The sequence below is a fragment of the Oncorhynchus mykiss genome, chromosome 32 (genome assembly GCF_013265735.2).
Source record: "Oncorhynchus mykiss isolate Arlee chromosome 32, USDA_OmykA_1.1, whole genome shotgun sequence".
NCBI classification, from domain to species: domain Eukaryota; kingdom Metazoa; phylum Chordata; class Actinopteri; order Salmoniformes; family Salmonidae; genus Oncorhynchus; species Oncorhynchus mykiss.
In genome coordinates this window covers 736,807-749,130 of record NC_050572.1, presented here as the reverse complement: position 1 = coordinate 749,130, position 12,324 = coordinate 736,807, and the positions used below count along the sequence as shown (strand labels likewise).

The 12,324-nt window shown below is 42.7% G+C and overlaps 1 protein-coding gene across 1 annotated transcript in view; it reads right to left on the bottom strand.

The window, feature by feature from the left end:
- rims2b (regulating synaptic membrane exocytosis 2b) overlaps positions 1-10,510 on the bottom strand; it is a 161,317-nt gene extending 150,807 nt beyond the window's left edge. Inside the window, exons 1-2 of the mRNA XM_036971021.1 lie at positions 10,205-10,510; positions 8,014-8,133 (exon numbers count right to left, since the gene is read on the bottom strand). Of these exons, the coding sequence (XP_036826916.1) occupies positions 8,014-8,133; positions 10,205-10,258 (174 nt within the window). The 5' untranslated portion in view covers positions 10,259-10,510. The remainder of the gene's footprint in view (positions 1-8,013; positions 8,134-10,204) is intronic.
- Between the last annotated feature and the right edge of the window lie 1,814 nt (positions 10,511-12,324).

Here is a 12,324-nt window from a genome sequence, read left to right as displayed (position 1 = left end):
CCTCATTCACATCGACAGAGCTGTAATGGAGCCGGTCGAGAGCTTCAAGTTCCTCAGTGTCCACATCACTAAGGATCTATTATGGTCCACAAACACACCAACACAGTTGTGAAGAGGGTACAACAACACCTCTTCCCCCTCACGATTTGGCATGGGGCCTCAGATCCTCAAGATGTTCTACAGCTGAACCATTGAGAGCATCTTGACTGGCTGCATCACCGCTTGGTATGGCAGCCGCTCGCCACCCGACCGCAAGGCGCTACAGAGGGTAGTGCGTATGGCCCAGTACATCACAAGGGCCAAACTCCCTGCAATCCAGGACCTCTATACCAGGCGGTGTCAGAGGGAGGCCCAAAAAATGGTCAAAGAGTCCAGTGTCCCGCTGGTATAAAGGACTTGGAGACAGGCACAGGAATACATCATCTGGATTTTTAATACACCCAAAACAAACATGTATAAAAAACACTGGGATGTACCCAAACAAAAGAGCGAGGGTAGACCTCGCAAAACAAAAGAGCAAGGGTTAAACAAAAGAGTGAGGGTAAAACGACACGGGATGAGACCCGTAATACACAATGCACAAAACACAGCACAGGCTGAGACAACGCATAGGTACTCACACGACCAATGGACATGGGAACAATAACACGCAGCACAGGAAAAGACATCGCATAGGTAATCACACCACCAACGGACATGAGAACAATAAGATACAGCCCAATTTGGGAAACAAAGGGCACATTTATACAAATACAATCACTGAGGAATTGGAAGAATTGGAACCAGGTGTGCGTAATGATACAGTTCAGTGCAGCCCAGAAGGCCGCATATAGCCATGTTATTACCTGGTACCCCCTGTATATAGAAATGTTATTATCTGGCATTCCCTGTATATAGCCATGTTATTACTTGGTATTCCCTGTATATAACCATGTTATTACCTGGTACTCCCTGTATATAGCCACGTTATTACCTGGTACTCACTGTACATAACCATGTTATTACCTGGTACACCCTGTATATAGCCATGCTATTAACCTGGTACCCCTGCACATCGACTAAGTACTGGTACTCCTTGTATATAACCATGTTATTACCTGGTACTCCCTGTATATAGCCACGTTATTACCTGGTACTCCCTGTATATAGCCACGTTATTACCTGGTACTCCCTGTATATAGCCATGTTATTACCTCCCTGTATATAGCCATGTTATTTCCTGGTACTACCTGTATCTAGTCATGTTATTACCTGGTACTCCCTGTATATAGCCATGTTATTACCTGGTACTACCTGTATCTAGCCATGTTATTACCTGGTACTCCCTGTATATAGCCATGTTATTACCTGGTACCCCTGTATATAGCCATGTTATGGGCTATACTCAGCCTTGTCTGAGGATGGTAAGTTGGTGGTTGAAGATATCCCTCTAGAGGTGTGGGGGCTGTGCTTTGGCAAAGTGGGTGGGGTTATATCCTTCCTGTTTGGCCCTGTCCGGGGGTGTCCTCGGATGGGGTCACAGTGTCTCCTGACCCCTCCTGTCTCAGCCTCCAGTATTTATGCTGCAGTAGTTTATGTGTCGGGGGCTGGGGTCAGTTTGTTATATCTGGAGTACTTCTCCTGTCCTATTCAGTGTCCTTTTGTGAAGTTAAGTGTGCTCTCTCTAATTCTCTCTTTCTTTCTCTCTCTCGGAGGACCTGAGCCCTAGGACCATGCCTCAGGACTACCTGACATGATGACTCCTTGCTGTCCCCAGTCCACCTGGCCGTGCTGATGCTCCAGTTTCAACTGTTCTGCCTTATTATTATTGGACCATGCTGGTCATTTATGAACATTTGAACATCTTGGCTATGTTCTGTTATAATCTCCACCCGGCACAGCCAGAAGAGGACTGGCCACCCCACATAGCCTGGTTCCTCTCTAGATTTCTTCCTAGGTTTTGGCCTTTCTAGGGAGTTTTTCCTAGCCACCGTGCTTCTACACCTGCATTGCTTGCTGTTTGGGGTTTTAGGCAGGGTTTCTGTACAGCACTTTGAGATATCAGCTGATGTACGAAGGGCTATATAAATACATTTGATTTGATTTGATTCGATTTGATTTATTACCTGGTACACTTTGTATATAGTAATTTGTTACCTGGTACTCCCTGTATATAGCCATGTTATTACCTAATACTCTCTGTATATAGCCCTGTTATTACCTGGTACTCACTGTATATAGCCATGTTTTACCTGGTACTCCCTGTATATTGCCATGTTATTACCTGGTACCTATGTATATAGCCTCGTTATTACCTGGTACTCACTGTATATAGCCATGTTATTACCTGGTACCCCTGTATATAGCCTTGTTATTACCTGGTACTCACTGTATATAGCCATGTTATTACCTGGTACCCCTGTATAAAGCCTTGTTATTACCTGGTACTCACTGTAAATAGCCATGTTATTACCTGGTACTCCCTGTATATAGCCATGTTATTACCTCACTGTATATAGCCTCGTTATTACCTGGTACTCCCTGTATATAGCCATGCTATTAACCTGGTACCCCTGCACATCAACTAAGTACTGGTACTCCTTCTATATAGCCATGTTATTACCTGGTACTCCCTGTATATAGCCACATTATTACCTGGTACTCCCTGTATATAGCCATGCTATTAACCTGGTACCCCTGCACATCGACTCAGTACTGGTACTCCTTGTATATAACCACGTTATTACCTGGTACTCCCTGTATATAGCCATGTTATTACCTCCCTGTATGTAGCCATGTTATTTCCTGGTACTACATGTATCTAGCCATGTTATTCCCTGGTACTCCCTGTATATAGCCATGTTATTACCTGGTACTCCCTGTATATAGCCATGATATTACCTGGTACTCCCTGTATATAGCCATGTTATTACCTGGTACCCCTGTATATAGCCATGTTATGGGCTATACTCAGCCTTGTCTGAGGATGGTAAGTTGGTGGTTGAAGATATCCCTCTAGAGGTGTGGGGGCTGTGCTTTGGCAAAGTGGGTGGGGTTATATCCTTCCTGTTTGGCCCTGTCCGGGGGTGTCCTCGGATGGGGTCACAGTGTCTCCTGACCCCTCCTGTCTCAGCCTCCAGTATTTATGCTGCAGTAGTTTATGTGTCGGGGGCTGGGGTCAGTTTGTTATATCTGGAGTACTTCTCCTGTCCTATTCAGTGTCCTTTTGTGAAGTTAAGTGTGCTCTCTCTAATTCTCTCTTTCTTTCTCTCTCTCGGAGGACCTGAGCCCTAGGACCATGCCTCAGGACTACCTGACATGATGACTCCTTGCTGTCCCCAGTCCACCTGGCCGTGCTGATGCTCCAGTTTCAACTGTTCTGCCTTATTATTATTGGACCATGCTGGTCATTTATGAACATTTGAACATCTTGGCTATGTTCTGTTATAATCTCCACCCGGCACAGCCAGAAGAGGACTGGCCACCCCACATAGCCTGGTTCCTCTCTAGATTTCTTCCTAGGTTTTGGCCTTTCTAGGGAGTTTTTCCTAGCCACCGTGCTTCTACACCTGCATTGCTTGCTGTTTGGGGTTTTAGGCAGGGTTTCTGTACAGCACTTTGAGATATCAGCTGATGTACGAAGGGCTATATAAATACATTTGATTTGATTTGATTCGATTTGATTTATTACCTGGTACACTTTGTATATAGTAATTTGTTACCTGGTACTCCCTGTATATAGCCATGTTATTACCTAATACTCTCTGTATATAGCCCTGTTATTACCTGGTACTCACTGTATATAGCCATGTTTTACCTGGTACTCCCTGTATATTGCCATGTTATTACCTGGTACCTATGTATATAGCCTCGTTATTACCTGGTACTCACTGTATATAGCCATGTTATTACCTGGTACCCCTGTATATAGCCTTGTTATTACCTGGTACTCACTGTATATAGCCATGTTATTACCTGGTACCCCTGTATAAAGCCTTGTTATTACCTGGTACTCACTGTAAATAGCCATGTTATTACCTGGTACTCCCTGTATATAGCCATGTTATTACCTCACTGTATATAGCCTCGTTATTACCTGGTACTCCCTGTATATAGCCATGCTATTAACCTGGTACCCCTGCACATCAACTAAGTACTGGTACTCCTTCTATATAGCCATGTTATTACCTGGTACTCCCTGTATATAGCCACATTATTACCTGGTACTCCCTGTATATAGCCATGCTATTAACCTGGTACCCCTGCACATCGACTCAGTACTGGTACTCCTTGTATATAACCACGTTATTACCTGGTACTCCCTGTATATAGCCATGTTATTACCTCCCTGTATGTAGCCATGTTATTTCCTGGTACTACATGTATCTAGCCATGTTATTCCCTGGTACTCCCTGTATATAGCCATGTTATTACCTGGTACTCCCTGTATATAGCCATGATATTACCTGGTACTCCCTGTATATAGCCATGTTATTACCTGGTACTCCCTGTATATAGCCATGTTATTACCTGGTACTCCCTGTATATAGCCATGTTATTACCTCCCTGTATATAGCCATGTTATTTCCTGGTACTACATGTATCTAGCCATGTTATTCCCTGGTACTCCCTGTATATAGCCATGTTATTACGTGGTACACCTGTATATAGCCATGTTATTACCTCCCTGTATATAGCCATGTTATTTCCTGGTACTACATGTATCTAACCATGTTATTCCCTGGTACTCCCTGTATATAGCCATGTTATTACCTGGTACCCCATGTTATGGGCTATACTCAGCCTTGTCTGAGGATGGTAAGTTGGTGGTTGAAGATATCCCTCTAGAGGTGTGGGGGCTGTGCTTTGGCAAAGTGGGTGGGGTTATATCCTTCCTGTTTGGCCCTGTCCGGGGGTGTCCTCGGATGGGGTCACAGTGTCTCCTGACCCCTCCTGTCTCAGCCTCCAGTATTTATGCTGCAGTAGTTTATGTGTCGGGGGCTGGGGTCAGTTTGTTATATCTGGAGTACTTCTCCTGTCCTATTCAGTGTCCTTTTGTGAAGTTAAGTGTGCTCTCTCTAATTCTCTCTTTCTTTCTCTCTCTCGGAGGACCTGAGCCCTAGGACCATGCCTCAGGACTACCTGACATGATGACTCCTTGCTGTCCCCAGTCCACCTGGCCGTGCTGCTGCTCCAGTTTCAACTGTTCTGCCTTATTATTATTGGACCATGCTGGTCATTTATGAACATTTGAACATCTTGGCTATGTTCTGTTATAATCTCCACCCGGCACAGCCAGAAGAGGACTGGCCACATAGCCTGGTTCCTCTTTAGGTTTCTTCCTAGGTTTTGGCCTTTCTAGGGAATTTTTCCTAGCCACCGTGCTTCTACACCTGCATTGCTTGCTGTTTGGGGTTTTAGGCTGGGTTTCTGTACAGCACTTTGAGATATCAGCTGATGTACTAAGGGCTATATAAATAGATTTGATTTAATTTGATTTGATTTGATTTATTACCTGGTACACTTTGTATATAGTCATTTTATTACCTGGTACACCTTGTACATAGCCATTTGTTACCTGGTACTCCCTGTATATAGCCATGTTATTACCTAATACTCCCTGTATATAGCCCTGTTATTACCTGGTACTCCTTGTATATAACCATGTTATTACTTCCCTATATATAGCCATGTTATTACCTGGTACTCCCTGTATATAGCCATGTTATTACCTGGTACCTCTGTATATAGCCTTGTTATTACCTGGTACTCCTGTATATAGCCTCGTTATTACCTGGTACTCCCTGTATATAGCCATGTTATTACCTGGTACTCCCTGTATATAGCCATGTTATTACATGGTACTCCCTGTATATAGCCATGTTATTACCTGGTACCCCTGTATATAGTCATGTTATTACCTGGTACTCCCTGTTTATAGCCATGTTATTACCTGGTACTCCCTGTTTATAGACATGTTATTACCTGGTACCCCTGTATATAGCCTCGTTATTACCTGGTACCCCTACACATTTACTTGGTACTGGTACTCCATTTATATAGCCTTGTTATTGTTTTTGTGTTGTTACTATTTCCTTTATTTTGTAAGATTTGATTTGATATGTTATAAACAATACAAAACATACATAAACTACAACATCATACAAACATCAACTACACCACCCTGCCCAGTCCCACTAGCTCCCCCATCTCCAGATCAACTACATCACCCTGCCCAGTCCCATCTGCAGATCAACTACATCACCCTGCCCAGACCCACTAGCTCCCCCATCTGCAGATCAACTACATCACCCTGCCCAGACCCACTCGCTCCCCCATCTGCAGATCAACTACATCACCCTGCCCAGACCCACTAGCTCCCCCCATCTGCAGATCAGCTACATCACCCTGCCCATTCCCACTAGCTCCCCCATCTGCAGATCAACTACATCACCCTGCCCAGACCCACTAGCTCCCCCCATCTGCATCACCCTGCCCAGACCCACTAGCTCCCCCCATCTACATCACCCTGACCAGACCCACTACATTTTTGTTAACTGTAATTTCGTTACACTCCAACTTTCCCTCGATCTTGAACCAACATCAGTTCTTTTTAAGTCTTGGTTCCAATAGTTAATCTTTTTTTCTAAAAGATTGTCAGTTGGATAAACTCTGCAAGGTTTTGTATGTCTTACCTATCATATGAACATCATTTTCTAACTCAAATATGATTCCCTCAATGTTTAAATAGTTTATTTATCAAATATTTTAAACTCTGCACTGTTGGGAAATGGGCTCATAAGTAAGCATTTCATGTAAAGCAGTGGAGAGGGTAGTAAGTTTTAAGTTCCTCGGCGTACACATCACAGACAAACTGAATTGGTCCACCCACACAGACAGCATCATGAAGAAGGCGCAGCAGCGCCTCTTCAACCTCAGGAGGCTGAAGAAATTCGGCTTGTCACCAAAAGCACTCACAAACTTCTACAGATGCACAATCGAGAGCATCCTGTCAGGCTGTATGCCTGGTACGGCAACTGCTCCGCCCACAACCGTAAGGCTCTCCAGAGGGTAGTGAGGTCTGCACAACGCATCACCGGGGGCAAACTACCTGCCCTTCAGGACACCTACACCACCCGATGTCACAGGAAGGCCATAAAGATCATCAAGGACAACAACCACCCGAGCCACTGCCTGTTCACCCCGCTATCATCCAGAAGGCGAGGTCAGTACAGGTGCATCAAAGCTGAGACCGAGAGACTGAAAAACAGCTTCTATCTCAAGGCCATCAGACTGTTAAACAGCCACCACTAATATTGAGTGGCTGCTGCCAACACACTGACTTAACTCCAGCCACTTTAATACTGGGAATTGATGTCAAATATACCACTAGCCATTAAACAATGCTACTTAATATAATGTTTACATACCCTACATTATTCATCTCATATGTCTACGTATATACTGTACTATATATCATCTACTGCATCTTTATGTAATACATGTATCACTAGCCACTTTAAACTATGCCACTTTGTTTACATACTCATCTCATATGTATATACTGTACTCGATACCATCTACTGCATCTTGCCTATGCCGTTCTGTACCATCACTCATTCACATATCTTTATGTACATATTCTTTATCCCTTTACACTTGTGTGTATAAGGTAGTAGTTTTGGAATTGTTAGTTAGATTACTCGTTGGTTATTACTGCATTGTCGGAACTAGAAGCACAAGCATTTCGCTACACTCGCATTAACATCTGCTAACCATGTGTATGTGACAAATAAAATTTGATTTGATTTGATTTGATTTAATGTCTACACCTGTTGTATTTGGCTCATGTGACCAATAAAATTTGATTTGAGTGACCCCAGATATCGTCTCCATATCCTGAGTCCCAGCAGAGCTCTTGTGTCTGTAGTTTGCGGTTAGGAGCAGGTCCAGGATCAGGGCTTACCTTGAGTCCCAGCAGAGCTCCTGTGTCTACGGGTTAGGGTTAGGAGCAGGTCCAGGATCAGGGCTTACCTTGAGTCCCAGCAGAGCTCCTGTGTCTCGGGGCACCGTTCCATCCTTCATCCTCTTGTTTAGTATAATCCGCCCAATCAGGCGCTCACCATCTTTGGACGGTTGCCATGTCATCGGGTGCTACGAAGTCAAAGTGACAACACACATGTTGTGTTTTACAACAAGTAGGCTTCTCAGGTTTCACAACAAAACATTAGAACAAGAATACAATATAGAAGAACATACTCAACAGAAAGAAGGGTGGAGGCCATATTACATGTGATGCATCGTGATTACACAAACTTAGATCAAAAGACATTGGAATTTAGTGTCAAATGGGGCTCTATCCAGGTACATCAGTATAACCACTGAATCTGTCATGATGAGTATAGGAAAAACCCTATGAAAGCTTGCTTTGCTGTCTTCATGTGCTGCAAGGTCTGTATAGGCAATATATTACACTGTGCTGTAAAATCAGTATAGGCAGGATAGTACACTGTGTAACAAATCCAACTGTCATGCATTTTAATTCATATATCAATTGGCATCTGATTTAAGAGTTTGTGTGACCACAGCAGTGGTGGGTAGATGGAGAAGCATGCACTGGGAAACGTGCAGAGAAAGAGAGAGAGAGAGATAAAGAGAGAGAGGGGAGTAGGAAAAGAGAGAGAGAGGAGGAAGAGAGAGAGAGTTATGTAAACTTCTGACTTCAACTGTATATTCTGATTGGTTTTACACTTTTTTGGTTACTGCATGTGTTATTTCATAGTCTTCACTATGTCTTCACTATTATTCTACAATTTAGAAAATAGTACAAATAAAGAAAAACCCTTGAATGAGTAGGTGTGTCCAAACATTTTACTGGTACTGTACATTATCAAGCATTTCACACATTATCCAGACTCTGACGGTTAGCACTTGGTGGTCTATAGCAGCTTCCCACAACAATGAGCTTTAGGTGAGGCAGAGGAACATGTAGCCATATTACTTCAACAGTATTTAACATGAAATCCTCTCTAATCTTTACAGGAATGTGGTTCTGAATATAAACAGCAACACCTCCACCACTGGCATTTCTGTATTTTCTGTAAGTGTTATAACCTTGTATTGCTACCACTGTATCATCTAAGGTATTGTCTAGGTGAGTTTCAGAGATAGTCAGAATATGAATGTCATCTGTTTCTAGCAAGTTATTAATTTAATGAACCTTGTTTTTTAAGCTACATGTGTTAACATGGGCTATTTTGTACACTTTTCTGGGATGCATGCTTGTTTTCATTGCCTTACTGGGAAGCATAGCATAAGTAGATATTCTCATGTTATTGATGTTAGTGCAGAGTGAGCTGCACACAGTGGACTTCCTACTAGGGTACACCGCCTCAGTGCTAACAGTATAAATCTGGTTCATAAGCACATGATTACTGTATACAATAGCTGTAGGATCAGTAGAGGCATTCAGGGCAGTAGTTGCTGCCAAAGCAGCAGCTACTCTTCCTGGGGTCCAACAAATTAAGGCAGTAGTCAGTAAGTAGTTGTAGAGGATTGTTGTTGTTGTTGTAGTGGGTTGTAGTAGTTGTAGTAATTGTAGTGGGTTGTAGTAGTTGTAGTGTGTTGTAGTATTTGTAGTGAGTAATGTAGTAAGTAGAAAGCACTTTACAATAGGCAGGTATAACCTATAACTTATCACTACAGGGCCTTCTCAGTACAGCTATTCTGACTGGCCTTGTTTAGGGTTGTTCTACTGCACGTATCAATGTCTTTACCTTGGGGTCCAAGTTCCACATCCTCTTCCAGGACTACCCTCCACAGCGTACCGGTACCCCTGTATATTCTTATTGTTGTTTGATTATTTTTTACTTTAGTTGATTTAGAAAAATCATCTTAACTCTTATTTTTCTTAAAACTGCATTGTTGGTCAGGGGCTCGTAAGTAAGCATTTCATTGTAAGGTTAACCCTAACCCTACACCTGTTGTATTTGGCGCGTGTGACAAATACAATTTGATTTATTTTGCCTCTCAGATAGAGTATTAGAGTTGGTGTCCAATAATAATGCTTGCTCATTGGTTTAGATTTCTCCCCTTTGACTGTTGCCTACAGGGTTGGGATGAGGTCAATACAATTTAGTTTAAAAAATGCATGCACATCTGAAATCAAAACAAAGAAAAAGTGAGATGGTAGAGGGTGGTGGGGGGGCTCCATTCGTATTCATACCATAGACAAGGCCTCGCTATGCCAAGATGCATGGTCCCACCATTGGCCATCCATATCTCCTGTGGAATTAAGTCATAACCGAGAGAGAGAGGGAGAGAGAGACGGGGAGGGACAGCAGAGGCAGGTGAGAACAGAGACAGTAGAGAAATTATGTGAAAACAGAGAGACATAAATTATCGTAAAAAGTCACATACAGAAAATATACACAATCACACAGCCACTGAAACACATTGAAAACATACACAATCACACAGCCACTGAAACACATTAAAAACATACACAATCACACAGCCACTGAAACACATTGAAAACATACACAATCACACAGCCACTGAAACACATTGAAAACATACACAATCACACAGCCACTGAAGCACATTGAAAACATACACAATCACACAGCCACTGAAACACATTGAAAACATACACAATCACACAGCCACTGAAACACATTGAAAACATACACAATCACACAGCCACTGAAACACATTGAAAACATACACAATCACACAGCCACTGAAACACATTGAAAACATACACAATCACACAGCCACTGAAACACATTGAAAACATACACAATCACACAGCCACTGAAGCACATTGAAAACATACACAATCACACAGCCACTGAAACACATTGAAATCATACACAATCACACAGCCACTGAAACACATTGAAAACATACACAATCACACAGCCACTGAAACACATTGAAAACATACACAATCGCACAGCCACTGAAGCACATTGAAAACATACACAATCACACAGCCACTGAAACACATTGAAAACATACACAATCACACAGCCACTGAAACTAATAACACAAAAACACACAACCAAACATACAACATATTTTCAACTTTCAACATATTTCAACAGAAAAGCAAGGGATTGCCGTGGGCAGCAAGCCCCCAGCCAGGCCAATCATATCAACACTAGCTGCTTGCTTCATAACTCCAATGAGCAGCACCAGAGAAGACATCAACTGAAGATCATGTTACAAGAAACTCTAATGAATGTGAACCCAGGCCTAACCCTAACCCCAAACCCTAACCCCTAACCCTAACCCTAATCCTAATCCTAATCCTAACCCTAACCCTTAACCCCTAACCCTAACCATAACCCCTAACCCCTAACCCTAACCCTTATTACAGACCCTAATAGTGCCATAGTCATGGTGGCTGTTGTAAGAGACTAGTCCTGACCTCATCATGAATGCAACTGGTAATGACTCTTCTATTTTTATTTTTTATTTCACCTTTATTTAACCAGTCGGCCAGTTGAGAACAAGTTCTCATTTACAACTGCGACCTGGCCAAGGTAAAGCAAAGCAGTGCAACACAAACAACAACACAGAGTTACACATGGAATAAACAAACGTGCAGTCAATAACACAGTATAAAAAATGTATATACAGTGTGTGCAAATCAAGTAAGATGTAAGATTAGGGAGGTAGGGCAATAAATAGACCATAGTGGCAAAGTAATTACAATTTAGCAAATAAACACTGAAGTGATAGATGTGCAGAAGATGAATGTGCAACTGGGGTGCAAAGGAGCAAAAAAATTAAATAATAATAACAATATGGGGATGAGGTAGTTGGATGGGATATTTACAGATGGGCTAAGTACAGGTGCAATGATTTGTAAGATGCTCTGATAGCTGATGCTTAATTAAAGTTGATGAACAAGATATAAGTCTCCAGCTTCAGAGATTTTTGCAATTCGTTCCAGTCATTGGCAGCAGAGAACTGGAAGGAAAGGATGCCAAAGCAGGAATTGGCTTTGGAGGTGACCAGTGAAATATACCTGCTGGAGCGCATGCTACGGGTGTGTGCTGCTTTGGTGACCAGTGAGCTGAGATAAGGCGGGGCTTTACCTAGCAAAGACTTATTGATGACCTGGAGCCAGAGAGTTAGGCGACGAATATGAAGCAAGGGCCAGCCAACGAGAGCATACAGGTCGCAGTGGTGGGTAGCATATGGGGCTTTGGTGACAAAACGGATGGCACTGTGATAGACTGCATCCAATTTGCTGAGTAGAGTGTTGGAGGCTATTTTGTAAATGACATCGCCGAAGTCAAAGATCGATAGGAGAGTCAATTTAACAAAGGTATG